This window comes from Bos taurus, chromosome X, assembly GCF_002263795.3.
Source record: "Bos taurus isolate L1 Dominette 01449 registration number 42190680 breed Hereford chromosome X, ARS-UCD2.0, whole genome shotgun sequence".
Classification (NCBI taxonomy): domain Eukaryota; kingdom Metazoa; phylum Chordata; class Mammalia; order Artiodactyla; family Bovidae; genus Bos; species Bos taurus.
In genome coordinates this window covers 99,376,962-99,404,246 of record NC_037357.1, presented here as the reverse complement: position 1 = coordinate 99,404,246, position 27,285 = coordinate 99,376,962, and the positions used below count along the sequence as shown (strand labels likewise).

General features: G+C 42.1%; 1 protein-coding gene across 5 annotated transcripts in view; it reads right to left on the bottom strand.

Annotated features, from left to right (window-relative positions):
* The window catches only part of EFHC2 (EF-hand domain containing 2), a 241,688-nt gene that overhangs the window by 84,517 nt on the left and 129,886 nt on the right, over window positions 1-27,285 (bottom strand). For all 5 annotated transcript variants that reach the window (XM_002700201.5, XM_059883805.1, XM_059883806.1 and 2 more), the window contains exons 9-11: window positions 18,683-18,825; window positions 16,001-16,197; window positions 13,135-13,265 (exon numbers count right to left, since the gene is read on the bottom strand). In XM_002700201.5, coding sequence (XP_002700247.2) covers window positions 13,135-13,265; window positions 16,001-16,197; window positions 18,683-18,825 — 471 coding nt within the window. The remainder of the gene's footprint in view (window positions 1-13,134; window positions 13,266-16,000; window positions 16,198-18,682; window positions 18,826-27,285) is intronic.

Here is a 27,285-nt window from a genome sequence, read left to right as displayed (position 1 = left end):
TAGAGCATCAAGTGGAACAACTCATATCCTGCTTTATGATTCTGAGACTCTTGACTTTTGCTCAAAACATTCTGCCAGCATTTGCCATTAGCTCTTTCTGGAAACTGAAGCAAGAAACAGAAAATGCTCATTGTTCTTTGCCCAGGCTTTTTGGTTCTATTTGCTTGAGCTTTATTTGTTTTTATCTTTTTAATTTTTTTTACAATTGCTTATTGTTTAAAAAATATATCAAAGAATGAGGCAGACTGGTGTGCAGCCTGCTAAGATTTCTTCAAAGGATACACAATCTTTGAAATATTTATATAAATATACTGTACATGTAACCTTTAGATTTTTGGCATAAATAAGATCATATTATACAGACTTCTGAATTTTTGCTTTATCTACAAAACAGCATGACATATATATGGTAGCCATTAGTGCTATTTATCTAGGATCTGGTTTCCCTCTTTTCTTCTGAATATATGGGTGGAGCCATGTGACTCACTAGCCAATGGATTGAGAGTGTAAATTATGTTTTTCTTCCCAGCTGAAATTTATTGGTCTTGACCCTCCAAAGTTTTATTTTCACTCTGGTACATTCCAAGTAGTGGCTGTTCTGTCAACTTCAGTCCTGAGTGACTATTATGAACAAGGCTCCATCTGACAACAATGGATACACACAGAGTAACCCTTATTGATTTAATTCCTTGAGATCTGGGAGTTAGTTACTGCAGCATTACTTAACCAGTCCTGACTAACACACTGAAGATTGTTTCAAGTACACATATTTGGCGTATCTCATCCTTTCTAACTGAGAAGGCAATGGCACCCCACTCCAGTACTCTTGCTTGGAAAATCCCATGGATGGAGGAGCCTGGTAGGCTGCGGTCCATGGGGTCACGAAGAGTCGGACACGACTGAGCGACTTCACTTTCACTTTTTACTTTCATGCATTGGAGAAGGAAATGGCAACCTTCTTCAGTGTTCTTGCCTGGAGAATCCCAGGGGTGGGGAAGCCTGGTGGGCTGATGTCTATGGGGTCGCACAGAGTCGGACATGACTGAAGCTACTTAGCAGCAGCAACAGTTTAGCAGCATCCTTTCTAAACGCTAAATAGTGTTAGTCACTTAGTCGTGTCTGATTCTTTGTGACCACATGGACTGTAGCCCTCCAGGCTTCTTTGTCCATGGAATTCTCCAGGCAACAATACTGGAGGGGGTTGCCATTTCCTTCTCCAGGGGATCTTCCCCACCCAGACATTGAACCCAGGTCTCTCACCTTAAAGGCAGAATCTTTACTGACTGAGCCACTAGGTAAGACCTAATGGCTAAATAGTACAGTCTTAAACCAAAGCAAAAGAATTTATCTAACTATTTCCCTACTGTTGGACATTTGATTTTTTTCCAAATTTTTGCTATTACAAATTTTGCTGCAATAAATATTGTTTGAGTGCACACACAAACATCTATTACAACCTACTTGTCAAAAGTTTTTCAGAGTAAAAAGTTTCTAAAAATGCAATTACTAGGTAATAGAATCTCAGCATTAGATATTGCCAGTTACCCTCCAAAATGCTGAACCTATTTAAACTTCTACCAATAGAAAAGGAAAGTACCTGTTATCCCACACACTCATCTGGAGCCAGTTATATTATTCTTTTTAAATGTCACTAATATAATATGCGGAAACTCTATTTCATTATTGTTTCAGCTTGTGTGATTATTTGGCTTCTTTTCATAGGTTTAAAGGCTATTTGTATTGCTTCTGAGAACTGTTTATTTCTATCCTTAAGCCATTTTTGTCTGCTGATTTTATAGGAGTTTTCATAAATCCTTAATGTCAGTCCCCTGGTTCTTACATTGGTTGTAACTATTTTCTCTCAGTCTATCCCTTATCTTTTCAGTTTGTTGATAGAGAAATACTTTTTTGATATAGAGAAACAGAAAATTTTCCTGTAGTGAATACAGTCAATTTTTCCTTTTTTTTGGCAGCTGTGCCCTGCCTACCACAAAATTAAAATGTATTAAATGTTTCCTAATCAACTGTCACTAGAACCTTTACTATTAATCTATTCTTTGTCCACTGATTGAGAATTTCTCTGTACCTTACAATAAAATCCATAATAATGAATCTTTTATGGGCTTTATACTCTATTTCACTGATAGGTTAATCCTCTATCAGTACATTACAGTGTTTTCAAATATCTATCAATTATATAAATTCTAGTATCTGCACTTTCACATTCTTCCTTTTCAATTTTTTTTCAATCCCTGATTTTTCTTGAGGAACCTCAAAAATCAATGAGCCAATTTCTCTCCCTCAACCCTGCAAAACAAAATCAAATCTAAGAACAGAATTGTAATTCTGATTAGAATCGATTCAAATCTAGATTAATTTGGACAGATTAGAATTTTTTTTAACCAGGCAGAAGTTTTATTTCCTCCTAATCCTATCATTCAAGGCTCACCTAACTCATCCCAGGAGTGATAAAAAGCCCCCACCAAAAGCAATAACAAGGAGCACCCATGTGAAGGGTCCCGACATACAACCCTAGCTTTCTGCTCAGGCCAGGAGGGAAATGTCACCATACACAAAGGTTGCTCCCACTTTTTCTGAAGGCAGCTTTTTGGCTTGCTGGTACTTTGCAAATGAAACACACTTGTCAGCCCTTCAATTTAAAGTATATTTCCAGCTCTCAAACCCCCAGCCTCAGACAACTGGCAGGGTTACCATTTCTCCTTCCTAAGATTGGGCAAAGAGTACCTAGGGTTTCCCTCATTAACCCTCCATCCAGGACTCAACTGAGTTCACTACAAACTGTCAGTGGCTCTCCTGAGGGAGAGGTTGGGAGAGGGACTGGAGGGTCCAGCCACTTCAGTCAGGGGCCTTATATAGGGACAGAAGCAAAGGAAGAGAAGGGGACCTCTCCAAACCCCCCTTCCTCATTAGCATCCCTACAATAATGGACACGGTATGGTCTGTCTTCTACCAGCGGGAACATTACATAGAAGAGCACTCTTTTTGTGAAGAAAGAAAGAAGTTGGGGCTCAGAGGCAGGTCAGAGGCTAGAAGACACCACACAGCTGACAGATCCATGTCTCTCTGGATCTTCTCACTAAAGGATGAAGGTGGGATGCCTCTCTTTGGAGTCAGGCCAAGGCCTGCACACCCCAACTATCCAGTCCCTGTGCCCAGGTGGGCCCCTACCTGCTTGAGTAGGAATTGATTCTGGGTGTTGGTGTGCAGGGCGATGGTCAGATGGAGGACAGACAGCAGCACCCTGCTGAGTATCGCAGCCTGCATGCACACAGGCAGGAGCGTATAGATGGTACTGATGAAGAACACAGTCCACCAGATGCCCTTGGAGGCGCTGTGCGGCTGGAGCAAAAGCAGGCCCACCACCTGGATGGCCAGCACCACGGAGATGAGCACTTAGAAAGCCAGGCCCATGTGGTCCTGGTGGAAGGTGGCGCGGTTGCAGAGCACAGCCATGACAAGGATCACACCCACGGTGGCCACTAGGATGCCTAGGTAGGGCAGCTGCAGCGGAAGCCGCGCCGCACACAAGAGCACCAGCACAGCCATGAGCATCGTGAGGCTTTTCCGGTTCAGACGGAAGTAGCAGCGCTGGCACAGCCGCTCCAACTTGTCCCAGGGGAACTTCTGTGAGCAGAATATCTGCAGCAGTGCCAGGCAGCAGGCGCCCAGTGACAGCACCACACCAGGCCCTGCGCCAGAGCCTGCGGTGCTGCGGCCATCCCCGGACCCCTAGTCTTCCTCCTCGGCCACGCGCCCCTTGCCACGCCACTGTTCCAGCCCTAGCTCCACCGAACAGGGGCGCACTTCTGTTCCGCCTGTGACTGCGGCCGCTGCTGCCTGCAGGGGGCGCCCGGGTGCTGCTGCTGCTGGCCAACCTGGAACAGAAGCCGAAGCCCCCAATCAAACAGACCCCCGCTCCCGACTCCTGTCTCTTGGTGGAGCTGCGAGCCTAACCTCAAGGGTAGAATTTTTTAAATAGTGTCTTCCTATTCAGAGAGATAATAAAGTTTTGAAACTATTCATTTTGAAAGTGAAGTTGCTCAGTCATGTCCGACTCTTTGCAACCCCATGGGCTGTAGCCTACCAGGTTCCACCGTCCATGGGATTTTCCAGGCAAGAATACTGGAGTGGGTTGCCATTTCCTTCTCCAGGAGATCTTCCTAACCCAGGGATTGAACCCAGGTCTCCTGCATTGTAGACAGACGCTTTACTGTCTGAGCCACCAGGGAAGTCAAACAAATTTTAATTCTTTTTGGCACAATGACATACACGTTAGGTGGAGAGTATTAATGTATGTGAAGTGAGTGTAAGTCACTCAGTAGTGTCCAAGTCTGCAACCCCATTGACTACACAGTCCATGGAATTCTCCAGGCCAGAATACTGGAGTGGGTAGCCTTTCCCTTCTCCAGTGGGTCTTCCTGACCCAGGAATCGAACCAGGATCTCCTGGATTACAGGCAGATTCTTTATCAGCTGAGCTATCAGAAAGTGTATACACTGTATTCATTTTAGTCTTACATGTTTCTCCTCCAATTTTATTGCACCCAGGTATTTCATAATATTCGTTGGTATAGCAAATATTATCCCCCATTGCATAAAATCTCGTGTTTATTATTAGTATAAAGTAAAACTATTGCTTTCTATGTTAGTTTTCTTGTATTTAGCTACTTTCCTGAATATTATGAATAGTTCTAACCATTTTTAAATTGAGTCTTTTATATATATAATCACTTTTGGGTTCTAATTTAAAAATCAGTCTTCAGTTCTACTTTGAGCTATTTACACAGTCATCCCTAATTACCTATTTCCACTATACCTAGGGCACAAAGGGACCTTAAAATTATCCAGTCCAAGGACCACCTAGTTAAGTACCTTCTTGGATATGAAAATAAGATAAATGGGAGAAGGCATAAGACAACAGGGCTTCCCAGGTGGTGCAGTGGTAAAGAATCCGCCTGTCAATTCAGGAGATGGTGGGTTCAATCCCTGGGTTGCGAAGATCCCGGGGAGGAGGAAATGGCAACCCAGTCTAGTATTCTTGCCTGGGAAATCCCATGGGCAGAGGAGCCTGGTGGGCTACCCACCCCTGGTGGGTCCATGGGGTCCCAAAGGGTTGGACACAACTGAGGATACACATCACACACATTAGACAAGAAGGAATTGTAGGGATTGGGGGAAAAATGCAAAGAACAGGCAGAGTCTGAGAGGGACAGCTGCCATTTACCCTAACTGATTATTGACATGGGGAAATGTAGGCCCACTTTCTATTTTTCAAGAGGAGACAGAAATATAGGTTTTTATCTTTAAACTCTTAATTAAAAAAAAAAAAAAAAACAAATACAAGCCAAACAAAATACAACTGCCAGCTACCAAACTCTATGAACTTGAAAGTAATCCAATGCCTTCAAGGCAATTTAAACTCAGAAAGGTGTGTCAGAGATTGCAAAAGTAGTGGGATATAGGGAAGAAGTTTCTATTTCATTTAGCTACTTGGGTGGATCAGAACAGTATTTGCAAAGTGCTAAAACCAGGCAAGTGTTTTCTTTAGTTTGTTCACAAACAAGGAGTTCAGTTCCTAATTACTGACATTTTATGCCCCCTGTTTGGCTCATCTTGGCTTGAATTTGCCATCATGGTAAACGAAAAGGGTACCTTTTAAATCCCCCATTTTATTTGAGGAAATTACCACATTCTATTCTCCATCAACCCAACATGGAAGTCAGAGCTTAATTTCCCAGCCTTCCTTGCAGTTAGAAACATGCCAGTGACCCAGGATCTGCCAGTCAGGGGAGCTGACATGAGACTCTGACTTGGAAGTGTAACAGCTAAGTATGGGCCACATTTGGTGTCACAGGGGTCCAACTTTCAGGGGTAGCATCGGACACAAGGTTGCCAAAAGTAGTGATAGTGATGGCTGTGATAAAACTGAGTTCTTGGCAGCAGTGCAAATGTAGCAATGAGTGTGGGTGGTGCAGTAGGAACAGAGGCCATTTTCCCATCAGACAAGTTCTACAACCCACTTCTGGGCATTGTTCCTAGAACAGAGCCTCAAGCTTATTTCTCCAGCCCTTCCAAAGATACTGTGAACCACCCAGGATCCTTTTAGTTAATTCCTTTCCTGCTTAACTAGCCAGGGATGATTCTGCTTTTTTAAACACTAAGCCTGCCTTCACCAATACAAACAATACCATCAGGCAGTGACAGAAAGAAATTAAAGATCTCGGTCTTTTTGAATCCCAGGCCAGCATTTTTTCCTATGACATCACATCGTTTATGTTTAATGCTTTTAGGAAGGTTCAAAATGTTGTTTTCAAAATGCATGCTGAGGCTGGCATCTCAAATATATGGTATGGATGCTGTCAAAGAGTCTATTTGGTTCAAGATAAGAGTACATGTTTCAAAGCTTTTGGAATTTGCCTTTTCCTTCTGTTCACATAGATTCATAGACCAGTGGCTTCCTTAAAAGAAGTTAGACTTACAATAAAAACACCAATAACAATGTACACAGTGCTGTTAAAAAAAGATCAAAACCACATAAAAGGAGAGATAATTGTATGAGATAAATCAGGATGAGATCATCGCAATGCTCTAAGCACTAAATTTACAATCTTCTTCCTTGAAGTTAAAGGACAGTAATGGAGTGGATTAATGTTTCCCAAGCTTGGTCCACCAACAATCTTTATTTTCCACCTTCATGGTCTCCAAGTTTTTCAAGGGCTTATTCCAACCTCATTTATTAAAGAATGTTTTCAATGACTCTATCAAGAGTAAATAAACAACTTACAGAAATACTGCAAACAGGACACAGATTTCTACTATTTTCAGTGACTATTTTGAACTATTCCAACTCTTGAGATAAAGGGTTTTCATTTTATAGTGTCCACTACAGTGCACTTTCTAGTGCACTACAGTGCTATAGTAAGAATTGTATATATGTTATCAGCTTTATTCATACATTATATGAATATACATTATAACCATCCCCATTTTGTAGGTGAAAACATTCTTCAACAACTTACGCAAGGACATCAGGATGAAAAATGGCAGAGCTGAGATTTGGATGCATGTGTCTGACTCTTGAGACCCCATGGACTGTAGCCCACCAGCCTCCTCCATCCATGAGATTTTCCAGGCAAGAATACTGGAGTGGGTTGCCATTCCCTTCTCCAGTGGATCTTTCCAATGCAGGGATTGAACCCTGGTCTTCTGCCTGGCAGGCTGATTCTTTACCACTGAGCCACTAGGGTGAAGAAGCTGCCTGCCAAGCAGGAGACATGAGTTTGATTCCTGGGTTAGGGAGATCCCCTGGAGAAGATAATGGCAGCCCATTCAAGTATTATTTTCTGGGAAATACCATGGACAGAGGAGCCTGGTGGGCTACAGTCTATGGGGTTGCAAAAGAATCAGACATGACTTAGCAACTAAACAAGTAAAAAATCGGATCTATTTACTACATTATATAACCTCTTTCAGGAAGAATTTTATATTTACAAGAACAAAAATTTCCTTGAGGCTCTAAATCTTAGAAGGAATTTATCACATGGAAACTCACAGGAAATCTCTTGGTCCTGCAATTGACAACAGGAGTCTAAGAAACAATGGTTTAATAATTCATTACATTCACTGCGGCCTGAGACACTGGGTGCTGGAAGTATTTGGGAAAGACACCAGGGTGAACTGGGCATGTGTCCTGCCCTCTAAGGCTAGAGCCCAGGTGGGGAAAAGAAGTGAGCACTGAGCTCGCAGAAATCCAAAATACACGCAGGCTACATGGGGCAGGTGTCATCTCTGATGGAGAGATCAAGGCTTGGGGAGGTGGCTGGAGGGAGGGACTGGCCATGTCTTCCCTGGCACAGGGCCCTCCTTGCTGCTGTTGCCTGGGGTTCAGAGTCCAGGGCCCACATCAAGAAGCCTCACTCTGCCCATGTTTCCAATTGTACAAAACACTAGGCCTGCTAAGCCTTGTCCCTGTCTGGCTCCCTGCTAAAATCTGCCCATCAGGAATCAAGGAATCAAGGCTCTGAGAACAGCTCTCTGCACTCCCTTAATAACAACTGACAGTGCTCACAGGCCCATCTGGCAGACCATGAAAAACGGGTCCCAGAGAAATAGTTCCAGCCTAGAGGCAGAACCAGTGAATCCCACGAGGAGAAAAGAAATGCTCCCTGCCCAAACTGCCTTCTGTTTCCACCTGTCCCTGTATTCTTCAGGTCCATTTTGAGACAAATTATCTCAGGAAGGCCCACAGGTTAGTCCACTAATCCACTATTAACCATGGCACCTTATGCAGAGATAGGATATCAGCTCCTGCCTGGACGGTTTCCTTGAGAATAAAGGAAATGCCCAAGGCTTGGACCACTGTCCAGAGCATCTGGGCTCTGAGGCCCAGGTACATACTCAGAGGGCCAGGTACAAAAGTAGGGGAGAGAAGCAGGGCCACAGACGTGAAGCCCAGAGGCCTACACTGCACTCCTGCCTCTGCCATTTCAATACAGATATGAAAAGGGAACATTTTACAAGTGTATTTATAAACCTACATTTTCCACATCCTCTCCAACATTTATTGTTTATATAGAGTTTTTGATGATGGCCATTCAGATTGGTGTCAGGTGATACCTCATTGTAGTTTTGATTTGCATTTCTCTAATCATCAGCAATGTTGGCCATATTTTTATGTGTTTACTGGCCATCTGTATGTCTTCTTTGGAGAAATGTCTGTTAAGGTCTTCCACCCACTTTTTGATTGGGTTATTTGTTTTTCTGATATTGAGCTTTATGAGCTGCTCATATATTTTAGAGATTAATCCTTTGTCAAGTTGATTCATTTATAATTATCTTCTCCCATTCTGAGGGCTGTCTTTTCATCTTGTTCATAGTTTCCTTGAGGATGTGGAGAAAAGGGAACCCTATCGCACTGTTGGTGGGAATGTAAATTGATATAGCCACTATGGAAAATAGTATGTAGATTTCTTTAAAAAACTAGGAATAAAACTACCATATGATCTAGCAATCCCACAACTTGGCATATACCCTGAGAAAACCACAATTCAAAAAGACACACATTTCTCAATGTTCATTGCAGCACTGTTTACAATAGCCAGGACATGGAAGCAACCTCGATGTCCACCAACAGATGAATAAAGAAGATGTGGTACATATATACAATGGAATATTATCTAGCCATAAAAAGGAATGAATTTGAGTCAGTTGTAGTGAGGTGGATGAACCTAGAGCCTGTATACAGAGTAAAGTAAGTCAGAAAGAGAAAAACAAATATCATGTATTAACGCATACATATGGAATCTAGAAAAGTAGTACTGATTAACCTACTTACAGGGAAGAAATGGAGACACAGAAGTAGAGAACAAATTTGTGGGCACAGCGGGGAATGGAGAGGGTGAGACGAATTGGGAAAGTAGCACTGACATATATACACTACCATGTGTATAAGAGATAGCTAGTGGGAAGCTGCTGTATGACACAGGGAGCCCAGCCTGGTACTCTGTGATGACCTTAGAGGGGTGGGATGGGACCAGGGAGGGAGGCGCAAGCAGGAGGGGATACATATATAATAATGACTGATTCACACTGTTGCATAGCAGAAACCAACACAACATTGTAAAGCAATTATCTTCCAATTAAAAATTAAAAAAAATAAAACCTACATTTGAAGAGTTTTCAGAATGTCAGCATCTGAAAGAGGCCTTAGAGATCATTATATGGACAAAAGAGTGAGATGCAAGTAGGTGAAGCAAGTTGCCTAAGTCACTTGAATTGTGAGGGTTGGGACTAGATCTCCCTGATACCCCTACAGTCAGAGACAGAGTTCCCTTTCCCAGTACAAGGTAATCAATTATTTACTTGTTTGCTGCAAGCTTTAGATAGAATGTTCCTTGAGAAATAGGACCTTTCATTAAATTATTCAACAAACATCTATTGTACTTGGCAGGAGCCAATTGTGGAGGCAGGGAAGTAAACAAATAACTCAAGAGGGGCTACCAGTGGATGATACAGGAAAAGCATTTAACATGATGCATGGCCCGTGGTAAGTGCTCGATAAATGGTGACTTCTACAAAAGAATAATTCTTTGAGTGAGATGGAAATAAGGGAAGAGATGTTGGCAAGGGTCAGCTCATGACCAAATTCACAGGAAACACTAACAGGTTGGGGATTTGCCCTAGAGCCAAGGAACAATATGGTAAGACTTTAGGGAGGTCATTCTGGCAAAGTTTTGGAGGGTGAGCATTAAGAAAAGAAGATCAGTTTTGCAACTTTCAAGAGAGTAGTGAAAAGATGAAAAGCCAAACTGCAACAGTGAAGCTGGGGATGGAGAGAAGGCGTTTAAGAAATATGATTTCAAGAGGGTGGGAGAGGTCAAGGTAGGGGAGAGGGCAAAGACAAGGTAGACCCTGGCTCAGGCCCTGGGGACAAGTCTGGTGGCCTTTACCAAGATAGGGTCCCCAACTGCAAATGAGGTTAATTTAGGGAAAGTTGTTTTGGAAGGCCTAAGGGAGATCCAAAGGGGAGATGTCCTGAAAGCCTTCATATTTCCAGATCTATAATTCAGGAAAAAGGTCTGAGCCTGAGGAGCTAAATGGAGAACTCAACCTTCAGCTAACAGGCAAAGCAGGGCAGACTGGATAAAACAAAGCCACTCAACAAGGCATGGTGAAAAGTGATGAGCCTAAAGCAAAAAAACAAGAAAGAGAAGTTCCTTGCCTTCAAAGAGGTTATGTTCTGGTGAGAAGAGCCAGAGTATATCCGTATATATACACATGGAAATAAAAGAAAAATATTTGCTAGTTAAAGCTCCAAACACAGAATTAAATTAGGAGATGGTGTGATAGCAACTATGTAGTTCCTTTGCCTTTGCCCAGAAAGAGCGTGAGGAGCAACCAAGAGGGCTGACCTCCAAACTAGAACACCCCTCCTCCAAAATAATCCTAGAATCTCACTCTTCCATTCAGGAACTATGATATGTAGTTAGCCCAGTGCAAGGTGCTGATTTTAGGACAGTGAAGAGGGATGTCGAGGACCCTGCCCCTCCTTTTCTCCTAGAGAAAGCTCACACTCTAGGAGGAGAAGACACACTTAACAACACACACACCAAATACAGTTATCTAAATAAAGTAACTACGAGGTGTGCCAAAGGTAGTGAAAAATATTGGGTTGGCCAACAAACTTTTTGGCCAACCCAACATAAACACGGGGCTAAGAAAAAATCCACTTTAGGTAGAATAGTCAAAAAGAAAGCGCCTCTGAGGAAGCAGCATTTACAATGAGTCCCAGGATCTGCCATGAAAAGGATGGCGTATGGACATTCCCAGCAGAGAGAACTGCATGTGCAGAGGTATGGAGAACAGAAAGAGCTTAATGTGCTTGAGAAAGTGAGTGACAGTCAGCAGGGCCAAAGGACAGGGTGGGAAGAAAAGAAGTGGCGACGCTGGAAATACAAAGTGGTGGCGCTCAAGGCCCTGCTGGCTGCAATGAAACGTTTGAATCTTATTGTAAGGACGAGCGCAAGCCACTGAAGGGTTTTTCAAGCCACGTATGGCCTGATATGATTTCCATCCTAAGGAATTTTTGGCTAGGAGACGCCCTAAATATTCGCAGTTGTTCTTTCCAAGCTTTGGGTGCCTTGAGGTCACCCTCCAATCACACGGCATGGCCGTCCTTTATTCCACCCACAATTAGGGTCAGGCCTCCATCCATGGGGCAACTTACCCTCCTTGGATCTCCTGCCTGGCCTATGTGCTTCCCCCAAAGCCCCATAAACTCACTAAAGTGTTTCCAATAGACACTGCTAGAGTACAAGGAGAATGGATGCTTTTGTAAAGAACACAAAATAATAAAACAAAACCACTCCCTCATTTCTGATGGAAATTTGTTTTCCCCTCCACTGCTATCCATTAGTCCTCGGCCTGAGTAATTGTCTATGCCCTTCACCCCATCCTTCATTTATTTGCCAAAAGGCCAGGAACATGTGTACTGCCATGAACAATAACAAAGAACGATAAATTCTTATTGATCCCAGAAGCTTGGGAATTCTAAACAATAAAAATATGTCCTCTGACTGCTGCTCTCAAAAGAACGTTTTGGAGATACAAAAGAGCTTTGTTGAAGGAACAAATGAGCTCCAGGGACACTGTGGGCCTCATGGAGGGCTTGGGTCACCAGGTATTGATGCAACAGGCAACTCCAGACAGAGTCAGAAAGACCTCCCTGCCACGCTCCCCCGGGCTCACATCTTCATTTCTCAGCCGCATCTTGACTGCATCAAGCCGAGTTTCCTATATAGCTTTTAGCCACTATTGTTTTTAGGAGCCAGAATTCTCAGCCTAAAGAGAAAGTCCCCTTTGTCCTCCATCCATGATTTAATTTACATTCTTCTAAACGCTCCATTCACTTTGTTTTCAGGCTAAGAAATCTCACAATTGTACCAGGCCCTGAATTTGAATTTCCCTGTGTTTCTGCTCTTTGGAAATTTGCCTAGTTCAGTCACTGGACAGTCCTAGAAATTCAAGCTTAACCTTAGAGAAAAATCTCTATTGTTCATGATTTCTTATAGTACTTCTAACTTCTGTCCTATATTTGCCCTTCAAATTTCTACATTTTCATGTCTAAGTACTTAACGTGTTTGTGAGCATACATACACATAGATGAATGCACAGCACCTGTTCTCTGATAATCAGTGAAGTCTCTTCTATCTTTTCCAACTGGATGGCATTCTTAGGGAGACGTCGCTTCTTCATTCCTCACACTTCGAAGGGTGGGGGTGCTCTGAACTGCACTGCGTTCAGCCTTTCTCATACAGATGCAGCCTTCCTGGCACTCCCCTGGTCCTTCAATGCCCTGCATGACTCACAAGACACTGTGTCCAACTGACTTACACTGCTTTTGTCTCTCTGTTCTCCCCTAGGAATTTCTTTTATATGCAAATATATAAAATTCACTAGAAATGGGCAAAACTTGATCACGAAGTAAAACGTAAAGAAATACCAATTCTTAATTTTAAAAAATAGTATGTAGTAAATTAATGAAGAAACACTTGGGAAAAAAACATCCTTTCTGTTCTTTGGACAATGAGATAACTGCTAGCAGTCTATGGCTTACCTGAATGTATTAAAATCCACCATCTTTGTGTGCATACAATCAGCAGCTGTAAACACCTGCTTGAGCTCTCTGGATTTGCATTCTTCTTCTTTTAACTTTTGTATGACAAGTTCAATGCTGCTCAGGGGAAACTAGGAGGAGGAAAAGACAGACATTTAAGATAGGGAGCCCAACCTTTCTGGTGGCCAGCAAAGCTGGCTATGTCTTTCCACAGAAACCAACTCAAAGAAGACATGACTAGATTTGTATTTCTTCAGCTAAGGCTCTGGGACAACGAGTGACATTAGCACAGGCCCAGATCTGAGAGAAATGAGCTTACGGGACAGCGGGTTACAGGAATCAGAAAAGAACCGCTACTTTCACCTCAGCCTCCTCCCTTTGACCCTTGGACTCTGGGCCACCATGTTGGGAGAGCCTAATGGAGAGAATGGGGATTCAACGTTGTGTAAGTGGATCCCCATTTTCTCCAGAACTTTAGAGTGGGACCCCTGGAATCATCGGCCACCAGGTAAATACCCTGAGCAGAGAGAGGATGGGTGCCAAAGGTCTACAGGCACTGCGGTCCCCTACATTCACCCCCCCAGGAGACCCCCAGTACCTGTCTCCTATACTGTGATTTGGTTTTTGACTCTGTAAGAATACTTCTTATTCGATCAAGTAAAGCACAAGGCTATAAGTAATAATACTGACATTATAATATAAGTAATTATATTAGAGCAAAGAGCTAGAAAAGACTCATTGTGGAAATAAAAACGTTGATGGTAACTTAACGTAAAGGTCCCCCTCTGCCACCAGGGGGTTTGTGGGGAGGCGGGGGAGCAGGTCAGTGGCATTCCTTCCCTTTTTTTGATTTCATCTATTTCCATGATAGGATCTATTAGCTCTTACAAAAAGACCCCTCAGACTGACATTAATCTTTCTCTGCTTAGAATGTCCTTGTTAAAGGTAGCGTTAAGAAAATACAGTTTTTACCTGGGATGCTGATACTAGATAATGTCCTACCTTGCTTTTCTTTTTTGGAAAGGATAAAAGCCCTTAATGTCTCATATATACATACATACATATATATATATATATATATATATATACACACACACACACACACACACATACATACATATTCATGCTATATATATTTTATATTAAAGTACAGGTTTGCACTGTGTTTAAAAATGGAGCCCTAATTACGATAGCTATTGTAAACTGTACACTGACTCCATCTCCTATGGGCCACACAGAGCTAAGCACTTAAAACAGATTACCGCATCTACACAGCAACTCTCTGAAATAGGCACCATTGGTACTCCCATTTTAAAGATGAGGAAAGGGAAGGCACATGTCTAAGGCCCCTCAGCTTTTAAGGAGTCAAGTTTCCTGGCCAAGCCTGCTGGTCTCCAGAAATTTAACTGCCCTATTACTGAGCCCCTCACCTGAATTCAGTGCTTTCAAAGAGCTACCCATTCCTGGTATTGTGCTGGTTCAAGTTCCTAACGCTGCAAATGGAGAGGTGGTGTGGCAGTCCCGGAGGGTGCTGCCCTGGCCTACCCTCAAGAGAGACAAGTTCTATTAGCAGACAGTCCCCTGCTGCTGCACCTTCAGGTCACTGGAGCACTGCAGCTTTCAGAGATTCCCCCAGAGGCCAGTCTCCCCAGACTCTTCCCATCCAGTGACTGAGCAGGACGGAGGCGCCAGAGCTGGGCCATTCCTGCCTGACATGGGATTTCTCTGATGCATAGTGTGTGCTCTGGGGCTTGCCGTGAACCTGGCTGCAATGTGTCTGAGGTTCTTCTCACCCCCATCCTCCTTCCTTCCCTCTCCTTTCTCAGGGGTCAGATCTACATCTCAGTCTCCCCACCTACTCCTGCTCCCTCCTTTATCCTTCATACACATTTCCCCCAATACATCTCTTGCATGTATCATTCCGTTTTGGGATCTGCTTCTCAGTTCTGTTCAGTTCAGTCGCTCAGTCGTGTCCGACTCTTTATCATTCTGTCTTGGGATCTGCTTCTCAGAGGACCCAAACTGATCCAGGTAATGTGTTGTACACAGAGACTGATCCTAGCGACATCTCCCTGAGCATTTGACATGAAATGAAATGGAACTGGCACTGTATCTATATAATTGGCACAGAAGTATTATTATTTACAGGCAGACTTTGAAAATAGTTTCTAGATAGATTCTTTAATAGTAGGCCTTAGTTCTGAAATATACATGCTGGCACATGGAACTCATCCACACTTAAAATCAAGGTTTTGTCAACATGTTTTCAGTGAACAGCACTATCATAATAGTACTTTCAGTAATAGTACCCATGTGCCATCTCATTTCAAATGGAAAAACTTGTGGAGCTCACTGTTGCCAATTTGTCCTTGGAGTCTCATTTAGGCCTCCCGTGGCTCCTGTTATGGGAAGTTGCAACCCCAGCAACTATCAGGTTCCCTTGGGGTTTCTGTTTGTTCAGGTCTTTGCCTTCTTTGCAGGCCTGTGCCAATTAACTGAGACAGCACAGTGTGTGGCACCAGGTTTTCTTCCTTTCAGATCATTGCTGAATTTCTTTCTGAAAACACTGTCAGCATCAGCAGAAAACCCAGGAAACTTGATTCAACCCTGGGCCTGCCTCCTGCCTGCACCTGGCATCCGTGATGCTGGGCAGCAGCAAACCCAGCACATAAACAGAGGAGACCAGGCCCTGGCCTCTGTGATGGGACCTGCAGCCAAATCATGCAGATCCATTATTCATGCCCACATGTGTGAATGCACAATGTAAAATTGGTTGCAAGGCAAAGAAGAAAAGGCCTGGAGTAAGGAAAACACAGACTGCAGAGTGCTGAGGGGCAAAGTCAAGAATTATACCAAGTGAGTTCACCTTATCTGAATTCCTCTCCATGTAGTTCAAGGTATACTCATCAGCATTGACCAAAAAAAAGAGGTAGCCATTCACGTTCACTTTGGCTCCAACATACAGCTCCTCAGCCTTGATATATTCCGAGAATTCACTTTTAAAGACTTCTTGTCCAGGCTTCTTAACACGAACTCTTTTTAAGAACATCCCTCCAGTATACCCTGTAGAAAAGGAGAAAAAAGTTAATGAGTAGGTTTTGTTCCTCAAAGAACCAGACAACTTGCCTTTAGAGATACTTCATGCTCAAACACAGACCACAGAACTTAGCTGTGAACTTGTGAACTCATACTACGTATAGTCAGTCTTTAAGGGAAGAAGAATGAGGCAGTGGGTGAAGAAATGAGACTTCCAGGTGAGTGTATAAAGAAGAAAAGTGGTATGGCATTCCAGCCTTTTCTTTCCTCCATCCTCTCCCTTCCCAATCCAAACACTTAAATAAACATTTAGTGAGGACTTGGTCTATGTCCAGAAGCATCCTGGAAACTGATACAACAGGAACATCTTCTGAGCCTGCCTGAACTGTATTAGGTAGAAAATTTCTCACCTGAGTTTATTTCCACCTATTTGTCCCAGATGATGTCTTATATACATCTTCTGACATACAGATGAAATGTAAAGATGCCCCATTTCTGGAAAGGCGTTACTTAATTGAAGATAACAATAGGAGTTCCCTTAACTCTTTGTTTCTACAGGCAAAATATTTAAATAATGCTTCATTCTTTTTTTTTTTACTTCTCAGAATTCTCATCATTTCCTTTGCTCTTTTCTGGGCATTGTTTGTGTTTTGGAAAGCAGTGACCAGAGTTAAACGTGGGACTCCACTATCTTCTAACTGATACTGAACTGAAATCTCCAACCCTGTGGATACATCCTGGGACCAGGTGAGCTCTGGGGAGCGGCTTCCTCATGCTTTTACCACGTTCAGAAACCAGAAGTGGCAGAAAGACTTAGGCTTTGTAGCCAAAGAGAGCTGGAGTCCATCCTGGTTCTGTCGCTTGCTTGCTGGATGATCTTTAGGAGTCATTTAATCTCTCTGAGGCCCTCCAAATTCTCGCTGGAAAATGGGAATAATATTTGTGGGGGGCTATGAAAATGTACTTCTCAGATTGCTGGCTGTGGGGAACATAGTTGACAGAAGGCCCCAACTGCTGTGTTCTGAAATCTATCCTCATATTTGTGCCGAGGTCATGCTTCCCACAGGCTGCTACCAACACATGACTGAGCAAGGTAGGCAGACTAAGGCAGGCAAGATGGGAGTTCCTCGCACTGGTGACTCTGGCTCCAGAACGCCCAGTCAGCCTTGCCAAAATTTTCTTAAGACTTTCACTGTGGTCTAAGACCTTCCCTTTTCCTCTTTCCTCTGTCCTTCACAGGAGTCACACACACACTGTAGTCTGATAGCACTCTTGGCATCTTCTGGCTCCTGCCATGTTTTCCCTCACCTGCCATCTCCCTAATAAATCTCTTGTACATTTAACCTCATCTTGGGCTTTGCCTCTTAAGGACCTACATTAACACAAGACTTAACCTCATAAAAGTCTTATAAGGATAACAGAAGGTATTCAGCCAGGGCTGCTGTTATTACCAGTAAGCTTCTAGTTGACTGCTATCATCCTGTTTTATGAATGTTGCAATTTGTTTAGCCATATCATCCCTATTCTAGATGTACAGAGGTGATTTTTTGACTATCAGGAGCATTACTTTATAGTCATCCCTATTTGACTTCATATTTTAAGATCTGGTCCATTATTCAAATCTGTATAAGTGGAGCCTGACTTACTTATACAAATTATTCGTGATTCATTGGTGTACTGAGCGGCTCCTACCAGCTCATAAGGACTGATAGTTTAATGTTCAGGGATTTGGAAAGCCAGTTGTTAAACTGTTGGTTGCTTGAAACTGGCCATGGTTTGGGTATTTACATCATGGAAATTGACAAATGGTACAAAATAGAGCTTTTAAATTTTTTTCAGAGAGCCGGTTAACCAAGTACACCATGGACTATTCTTCCCGAACGTGTATCTTCAGCACTGATAAAAATTTTAAACATGTTGAGACAAAGGATAGAGCCCTACAGTTCCATAATTTGGTAAGTCAAAATCAATAGCTTTCCTCAGCAATGGCCACCCTATCAGTGCACTGCAGCAAGGCCATCCCATGGGCCTTGGTGCTGGAACCTTGGCACCGGCCTCAACAGCCAGAGGGAAATAGACTCTGAAGATTAAATTTGTTAATCGGGGATTCTTGTCTTATTTTGTAAGTGATATTATCACAAATACAGATTTTATTCTTGTCTTGCTAGCTGTACACAGAATTTGTGGCAGCCAGACCATAATTTTGAAGCCACTGGATTCCACAGAGGTGCCTTAGAGACCACAAAGGAAATGGGGACAGTGTCAAAAAGGAGGTGTCTTGAGTCCCCCAGTCCTGAGCCAACCAAAACTATTCCTCTTTTACCATTTTATATGTCTGAGTTCCCATTTAAGAGGTCTTTGTAAAATGAACTTTTAGTGGTTAAAAAAAAAGAAAGAAAGCCACTCTCTTAGATCATCTAGGCTATAAAAATGAGATTATATTCCATAACTTTCAACATGAAGAGACAGTTCACTGTTCTGAGGAAATTGCTATGGGTAGTATGTCTCTTACCTGAATTTCTCTCTATGGGTTCAAACACTGAAATTGTGTCATCACTGAGAAAATATGAAATAACAAACATCCTTTCCACATCAGCACATTTATGTGTGATTAGTTTTGCAAAAAACCGGAGTGTATTGCTTATGTTGCCATAGCTAAATGGAAGAAAAAATGAAGGTTATAGCATTATATAAGTAATATTTTGCATATTACATATGTAAAAAATCCTGCAAAATATATGCCATTTTTATTGACATATAATATTAGTTTCAGGTGTATGACACAACGATCTGATATTTGTATATATTGCAAGATGACCAACACAGTTAAGTCTGGTTAACATTCATCACCAAAATTTTTTTTCTTGTGATGATAGCTTTTAAGATCTATTCTCTCAACAACTTTGAAATATGTACTGTAGTATTATTAACTACAGTCACCATGCTATATATCACATTCCTATGACTTATTTATTTTATAACTGGAAGTGTGTACTCTTGACTCCTTTCACCCGCCTCCCATCCAAGTGCACTATGGTTTTCAGACACTGGCATAAACTCTCAAAGGTTGAAAAAGTTCAACCATTTTCTTTTAGGGCTTTAAATCTATATGCAGAGACATGTTCCCAGTTTATTAAAATATCTCTTATTCTTTCAAAGTTCTCTTTCAAAGAGTTCTAAACACTCTTTTTATCACAATACACCCAGCACTCAAAAAATTTAGCATTTTCCCTGCTTCTGATCATACCACCGAGACTGTTCATTCTGGCTTTCTGGGCCATTCATAGTCTGGGTTCAAACACATACACACACACACACACACACACACACACACACCTATTTGTCCAGGTTAACACAGTGGGAAAACGTCCAGGGTAACACACTGGGAAAACGTACCCAAAACAAATGTCATAAACACACTGCTCAAACCATCTGCATTAAATGGATGTTCTCTACTCACAAGGTTGGACAATAATCACAGCAACCATGTCAGTAGAAGCACTGCGCCTGGGCCTTGCTGCCCCAGGAGGCAAGAGGCTGTGCTTTGCCAGTGCCTGAAGCAACCTCCCCATTTCACTGCCCAGTTTCTCAAGCCCATTCCTTATGTTTCTTCCAACCTCACATAGTCTCCTTGCTAAGTCACTCTCCCAGTTCCCCAGCAGCCCCCTAACTCCCTTCAAGGGAAAATTTCCCTTTTCCCTTTTCCCTTTCAAATGCTATATTAAATATGACAGACCTTTCATAACACTTATCACCCATATCATAAGTTGCCATTACAAGTCTCTTTTCTGAGGGCAAGGACTGCATCTTATTAATCGTTGTCTAATACAACATTTTTTTTTGCATTCTAAGTACTTAATAAATGTTTGTAGAAAGTTGTTATAAGATCCATGTAGATTGGAATTTGCACTTAGAATTGAATGTGTGAATAGAATAGTCTTGAAGACTGATGATGAGATCAAATTCTAGAACCTAAAGTTCCCCAAATTGACTGCCTGGTTATGGAATAAATTAATTTATGGTCTGTCAGCAGAAGTATGTCTGTGGATATTAGCTAGTGAAAGGTGGTGCTGTGCTATGCTTAGTCACTCAGTCGTCTCCAACTCTTCACGACCCCACAGACTGTAGCCCTCCAGGTTACTCTGTCCATGGGATTTTTCAGACAAGAATACTGGAGTGGGTTGCCATTTTCTCCTCCAGGGGATCTTCCCAACCTGGGGATCAAACTCGCATCTCTTGTATCTCCTGCATTGCAGGCAGATTCATGACAAACACTAAACTCTTTGGGAAGGCTCTGATAATCAAAATCAATACCCCAAGCAGGAACAGAGTAAAATAAACCATGTACTTCATCCCTTCCCTGTCACAAGAGAGGTCCTCACTTTCAGTCTCCAATGCCGAAAGTCATTCTTTCCTTTCAATCACAGTGATTTATAAAGAAACAGACCAAAAAATATATATATATATATTTCTGATTTACAGAGGCAGAAGGTGTTTTTCTCTGTCCAAGGAGGCAGGATTGAAAAAGCATGGCTCCACGATTCCCAGCTTGAGGCCTCAAGTGAGATGGAAAGTAGCAATATGGGGGCTAGCCCCAGGGCAGCCCTGGCAAAACAGCCAGATCTCCAGAGCTGTTTTCTTAGTCCCTAGTTTCCCAGGCTTCAGACAGACCTCGTACAGCACAGGGAAGGGACAGCTATACCTTTTCAACCATCTTTTCTGGTACATAATTGGACTTAAAAGTAACAAACAGATTTGGTAACCGCCCCCCCCCTCATGAAAGACCCATACTTTCACAGATGCCCGAAATATCCTTGAAACAACTGAATGAGGTCTAAAGTCAGGCCAAATGAACACAATTGCAAATTTAGCTTCCTAGAACTTACATAAATTTACAAGTGTGGATGTTAAGTATGGATTTTTCATGTTTAATATGCCTTTTTAAACGTAATTTTGGTGTTTTAGACAGCTTGTCAACCAGGAATACAATCTACTCAAGCAAAATCTTTATCTATACTATAATCTGTAGGTGTGTTACAGTCCATGGGGTCACAAAGAGTCGGACCTGACTGAGTGACTAAAATGAACTAAACACTACAGTCTACTCAAGCAAGATCATTCACAAACGTTGTCATGTGTGAAAGTCACACGGGGAGCTTGTTAAATATACAGAATCCAGAGTCCCACTCCTAGAGATATGGATTCAGTAGTTCACTTGCAGCTCCAGAAACCTACATTTTTAATAAGCTCCCCAAGAGATTCTGATGAAATCATCCCCAGAGCATGCTTTAAAAAAACACTTGCAGGTTATCTTCAGATATTTCTTTGACTAATAAGCTAGTTATCAAAGTTCTCTAAACACTCTTTTTATCACAATACACCCAGCACTCATAAAAAATTTAGCATTTTCCCTGCTTCCGATCATACCACCTAGACTGCTTAGTCTGGCTTTCTGGGCCATTAATGGTCTAGTTCAGACATACACACACACACAGACACACACACACACCTATTTGTCATGACTGCCTATAACATTCTCTACTCAAATCACATAGTCACTTCACTTAGCGCCCCACACTGAGCTTGTTTCTATATCCAGCCTTTTGCTTTGTGTCATCCCCTCCCCCAGGGTACACTCTCATCCTTTCTTATTCCTGTCCAGAATCCTGCCCATCTATTTGGGCCTCAATCAGTAGAGCTCTCCGTGACCATGGCTGCCTACCCAGCTGATCACCTACTCATGCCTCCTGTACCAAATATTATCTGTAACACCTGATTTAGCATTGTATAGACTTGTATCCTTGACTGTTTTTTTTAATGTGGTGGTTCCCACTGTCTCAAAACAAATGATAAATTCCTAAGTCCAGCAGCTATGTCTTAATCTTTTCTCCACACAGCCCAGAGTTACTTATAATCACTGTCTTGAATTCTTCTCCCATTCTCTTAAATCCACTTCCATTAGGTTTGTTCTAAACAACCTTTGCCTAAACAACCCTTGTCAAAGTCAACAGTGATCTCCACAATGCCAATTCCAATGGTCCACTTTTGTGCCTAACTTGACCAATCAGCAGCAGTTGGTATAAATGATCATTCCTTCTTCCATGACACTCTTGCTTCACTTGGCTTCCAGGATCCTATATTCTCTTGGTTTTTCTCCTACCTCCTTGCTTGCTTCTTTTCAGTATCCTTCAATAGTTCCTCTTCTTTTCCTCGATATCTTAATTTGGGGTGTCCCAAGGATAACAAGGAATAACTTAGTCATCCACTTCTCTGTGTATATTCACTCCTTCAGTGATCCCTTCTAGTCTCATGTTTTAAATACTATCTACATGTGGATGATTTCCAAAGTTCTGTCTCTAGCTCAGAACTCTCTCCCAAATCCCAGACTCATATCCAGCCGCCACCTCAATATCTCTACTTGATATCTGACACCTCAAACTTAACTTGTTTCAAACTGAACTTCTGCTCTTGACACAAACCTACTCTAACTACAGTCTTTCTCATCTCAATAGATAGCAACTCCATCTTTCCAGCTGGAGAAATCTTGGGAGTCATTTTTATCTCCTGTTGTATCCAATCTGCCAGGAAATCTTACTGGTTCAACATTCAAAAATATTTCTAGAATCTGCTATTTCTCATCATTTTCATGGCACTCACCCTGATGGAGCCATCATAACTTTTCTCTTGGGACTACTACAGTCTTGTTTTAACTGGTCTTTACTTCCACCATTGCCCTTCTACACTCTATGCTCAACACTGCATCTGGAGTCATTCTTTGAATACATAAATCAGATCAAGTCACTTCTCTGCTCAAATCTCCCAATGAGTACCCTTATCACCTGAAGTCAAAAGAATCCTTACAACGGTCTGCAAGGCCTTATGTGATCTGATTGCCCATTACTTCTCTTAATCTGTCTACCCTGCCTGTTACTCATCTTGTCTATCCTTGTCAGCCTCCTGCCTATTCTTTGAACATCCCAAGCCTGCTCCTTACTCAGCATGTTTACACTGACTGTTCCTTCTGCCTAGTACATGTTTCCTCTCCTCAGTAAGGTCTATCCAAACCACACTGTTTAAAATTGAAACAAGCATTTACTGTTTGTAGATTTTTTGATGATGGACATCCTGACTGGTGTGAGGTGATACCTCACTGTATTTTCATTTGCATTTTTCTAATAATGAGTGATGGTGAGCATCTTTTCATGTGTTTGGAGAAAAGTCTGCTTAAGTCTTCCTCCCACTTTTTGATTGGGTTGTTTGTCTTTCTGGTAGATGTCCACTGGCAGATGAACGGGTAAAGAAGTTGTGGTACATATATATTAATACAATGGAATATTACTCAGCCATAAAAAGGAACACATCTGAGTCAGTTCTAATGAGGTGAATAAACCTAGAGCCTGTTATACAGAGTAAAGTCAGAAAGAGAAAAATTTTGTATATTAATGCATATATACAGAATCTAGAAAAATGGTACTGATGAACCTATTTTCAGAGCAGGAATAGAGATACAGACACAGAGAACAGACTTTGGACATAGCGGAAGGAGAGGGTGGGACAAATTCAGAGAGTAGCACTGACATATATACACATTCAGTTCAGTTCAGTTCAGTCGCTCAATTGTGTCTGACTCTTTGCGACCCCATGAATCGCAGCACGCCAGGCCTCCCTGTCCATCACCATCTCCCGAAGTTCACTCAGACTCACGTCCATCGAGTCGGTGATGCCATCCAGCCATCTCATCCTCTGTCATCCCCTTCTCCTCCTGCCCCCAATCCCTCCCAGCATCAGAGTCTTTTCCAATGAGTCAACTCTTCACATGAGGTGGCCAAAGTACTGGAGTTTCAGCTTTAGCATCATTCCTTCCAAAGAAATCCCAGGGCTGATCTCCTTCAGAATGGACTGGTTGGATCTCCTTGCAGTCCAAGGGACTCTCAAGAGTCTTCTCCAACACCACAGTTCAAAAGTATCAATTCTTCAGCGCTCAGCATTCTTCACAGTCCAATTGTCGAATCCATACATGACTACTGTGTGTAAAACAGATAGCCAGTGGGAAGCTTCTGTATAACACAGGTTGTCACAAAACACCAGGTGCTTTGTGACAACCTGGAGGGGTGGGGGGGCATCCTGGAGGAAGAGGACATATGTGTACTTGTGGCTGATTCACTTTGTTGTATGGAAGAAGCCAACACAATATTGTAAAGCAATTAACCTCCAATTTAAACTATTTTAAGAATTGAAACCCAGGTTGCTCCTCAAGTCCCACATTCCAAGTTCCCATTTATTCTCTTCATTGCTACCTTCTTAATTTTTTTGTGGCACTTTAATACCTTCCATACACTAGAGAATGTACTTATGTATTATCTTTATTGTTTATTATCTACCTCCCCTAGCTAAAATGTAAATTCTATGAAGGCAGGGCTCTGTGTCTGTTTTGATCCCAAGCCCCAATATCAGTGTCTGGCACACTGAGGGTAAATGACTGGCTCACCCAGGGCTACATACATAATAAAAACCTTAAAGATAGCTATAGCTATAGTCTTATGGTTAGAAGAGACATGAAGGCTTATTATTACCGATGGGAAAGAGGAAAATAAATGACTGACGGAGACAACAGATGGACAATATCTGAAACAAGTCAGAGATTAAGATTAAATTGTGAATCTTTAGGTGCTATATGATTATGAATAGCAAAAGTCTGGGATAACAGCCTTTCTGGTAGGAAGCCATCCATCTCTTCTACCCATCATTAAGAACTAAAAGGGTGAATGTTCATTTTATTTACTCACTTATTTATCATTCCTCTTCTCTTATGGACAAAATATTTATTGAATCCCAAGTACACAAGCAGCACTGTTCTAACTCTAAGAGAAACAATAAAGCCAGACCCTGCCCTCAAGAAGCTCTGAGTCTATATATAAACAAGTAACTGCCACACACTATGATATGTACAGATTCTGGGGCAAGAAAGGTGAACTCCAGGAGTTGATTTCCCTGGGTTCAAATCCTACCTGAACTAAAAATTAGCTAAATTTTTAGGTGAGATTAGGTAAATTGAATAGACTCTCTGAGCCTCAGTTTCTTCATGTGAAGAATGGGTACAATACTGCTGCTAAGTCACTTCAATCGTGTCCAACTCTGTGCGACCCCCTAGACGGCACCCCACCAGGCTCCACCATCCCTGGGATTCTCCAGGCAAGAACACTGGAGTGGGTTGCCATTTCCTTCTATCTACTTTATGAGGTTGTTTTGAGGATTAAATGAGATCAAGTATTGTAGTTAGCACATCATAACCACAAACTACTTTTTACTAGTAATAATATTATTATTATTATTATAAGTATGATCAGCAGAGTATTGTGAGCACACAGAAAACAAAATAACTAATTCAGCCAGGTGCAATGAGAAAGATATTTTTCTGGTTCTCCCAAGTCAGACTGGACAATGTACCCAGCAGGCACCACAGTGAATTTTTACCCAGACAATAAAAGTCTCCATTCCATCAAAAAAAAAAAACCTCATATGCTTTGATCTGAAACTATCTCTCTCCAGTGACTCACCATAGATGACTGTTAACCTCATACAACAATGAACACAAGCACAATTTTAATAGCAATATATATCATCAATACACATCATGTGTGTCGCACATCTCAATTCACAGTTTATTTATTTGCATTAAGAAACTTTTCTTTGTATGCTTTGTGAGATCATCTTCCTAAGGTTCTCACGGTTTGAAAACCTTGGGTTATTCAAACTCATGTGTAAGTCTCCAGCTGAATGTGCCAGTTTCTATGGAAACAAGGTCACTGTGTGGGAGGAGCTTGAGAGAAGAAGCATATTCCTGGCACAGAATGAGCAATGGACAAAAAGAAAAGAAATTAGAGCTATTCATGCCTGGACCACTGTTCTCCAGCCACAACAGCATGACAAGAACATGGAATGCTGTCTATAGTCAGTGCTCTGTGGGCAAGTTGATGTGGTGCAGACAGAAAGAGAGACTAAGGCAACTACCCACAAGGAACACTGTTCCCACTGGATTCCAGAAGCAACACCCTGGATCGTGTTTCCTCCTGTTTACTTATAAGAAAAATTCCCTCTCCTTTTACAATAGGGACATTCTTCCTGCCCACCTCCTTCACGTGGTTGCCCTTAAAAACAGCAGTTAGTGAAAAGTATCCATCAAAGCCATGGTTTTTCCAGTAGTCATGTACAGATATGAGAGCTGGGACCATAAAGAAGGCTGAGCAATGAAAAACTGATGCTTTCAAATTGTGGTGCTGGAGAAGACTCTTGAAAGTCCCTTGGACCACAAGGAGATCAAACCAGTCAATCCTAAAGGAAATCAAAGCTGAACATTCATTGGAAAGACTGATGCTGAAGCTGAGGCTCCAATAATTTGGTCACCTGATGCAAAGAGCTCACTCATTGGAAAAGACCCTGATGCTGGGAAAGATCGAGGGCAAGAGAAGGGGACAACCGAGGATGAGTTAGTTAGACAGCATCACCAACTCAATGGACATGAATTTGAACAAACTCCAGGAGACAGTGAAAAGCAGGGGAGCCTGGCATGCTGCAGTTCATGGGATCACAAAGAGTCAGACGTGACTTAGTGAGTGAACAACAACAACAATCCATCAAAAGTCCTGCCCTGGAACTTCACATAAATACTGCTATCTACAAGGGAGGATGGAGTATGAGTTGGTGTCCCTCTTATGTGATCTGAAATTAGTGGTTCTCAAACCCTGGTGCCCATCACCAGAAACCCCTGGATGTCTTGTTAAAACACAGAGCCAGGCCCCACCCCCAGAGACTGGGCCTCAGTAAGTCTGGGGTGAGACACAGACCACAAAGTGTGGGGACCACACTTTGAGCAGTATCAACTCTGAAACTTAAAAACAAAACTCCCAAGTCCTTACAAATAAAAGATTACTTCTTAAAAGACTAAGGCCATCATGTCAAGGCAAACACAGCCTTTCAGACACTCTACACAATTCTTAATGCATTTTTACCATGTTTACCACGATACCAAAACTGTTCTCTCCACCTCAAAATATTCTACAATGGCATCTCATGCCATTGAATTTGATCAAATTCAGGGTGATGCCTTGTTGTTTT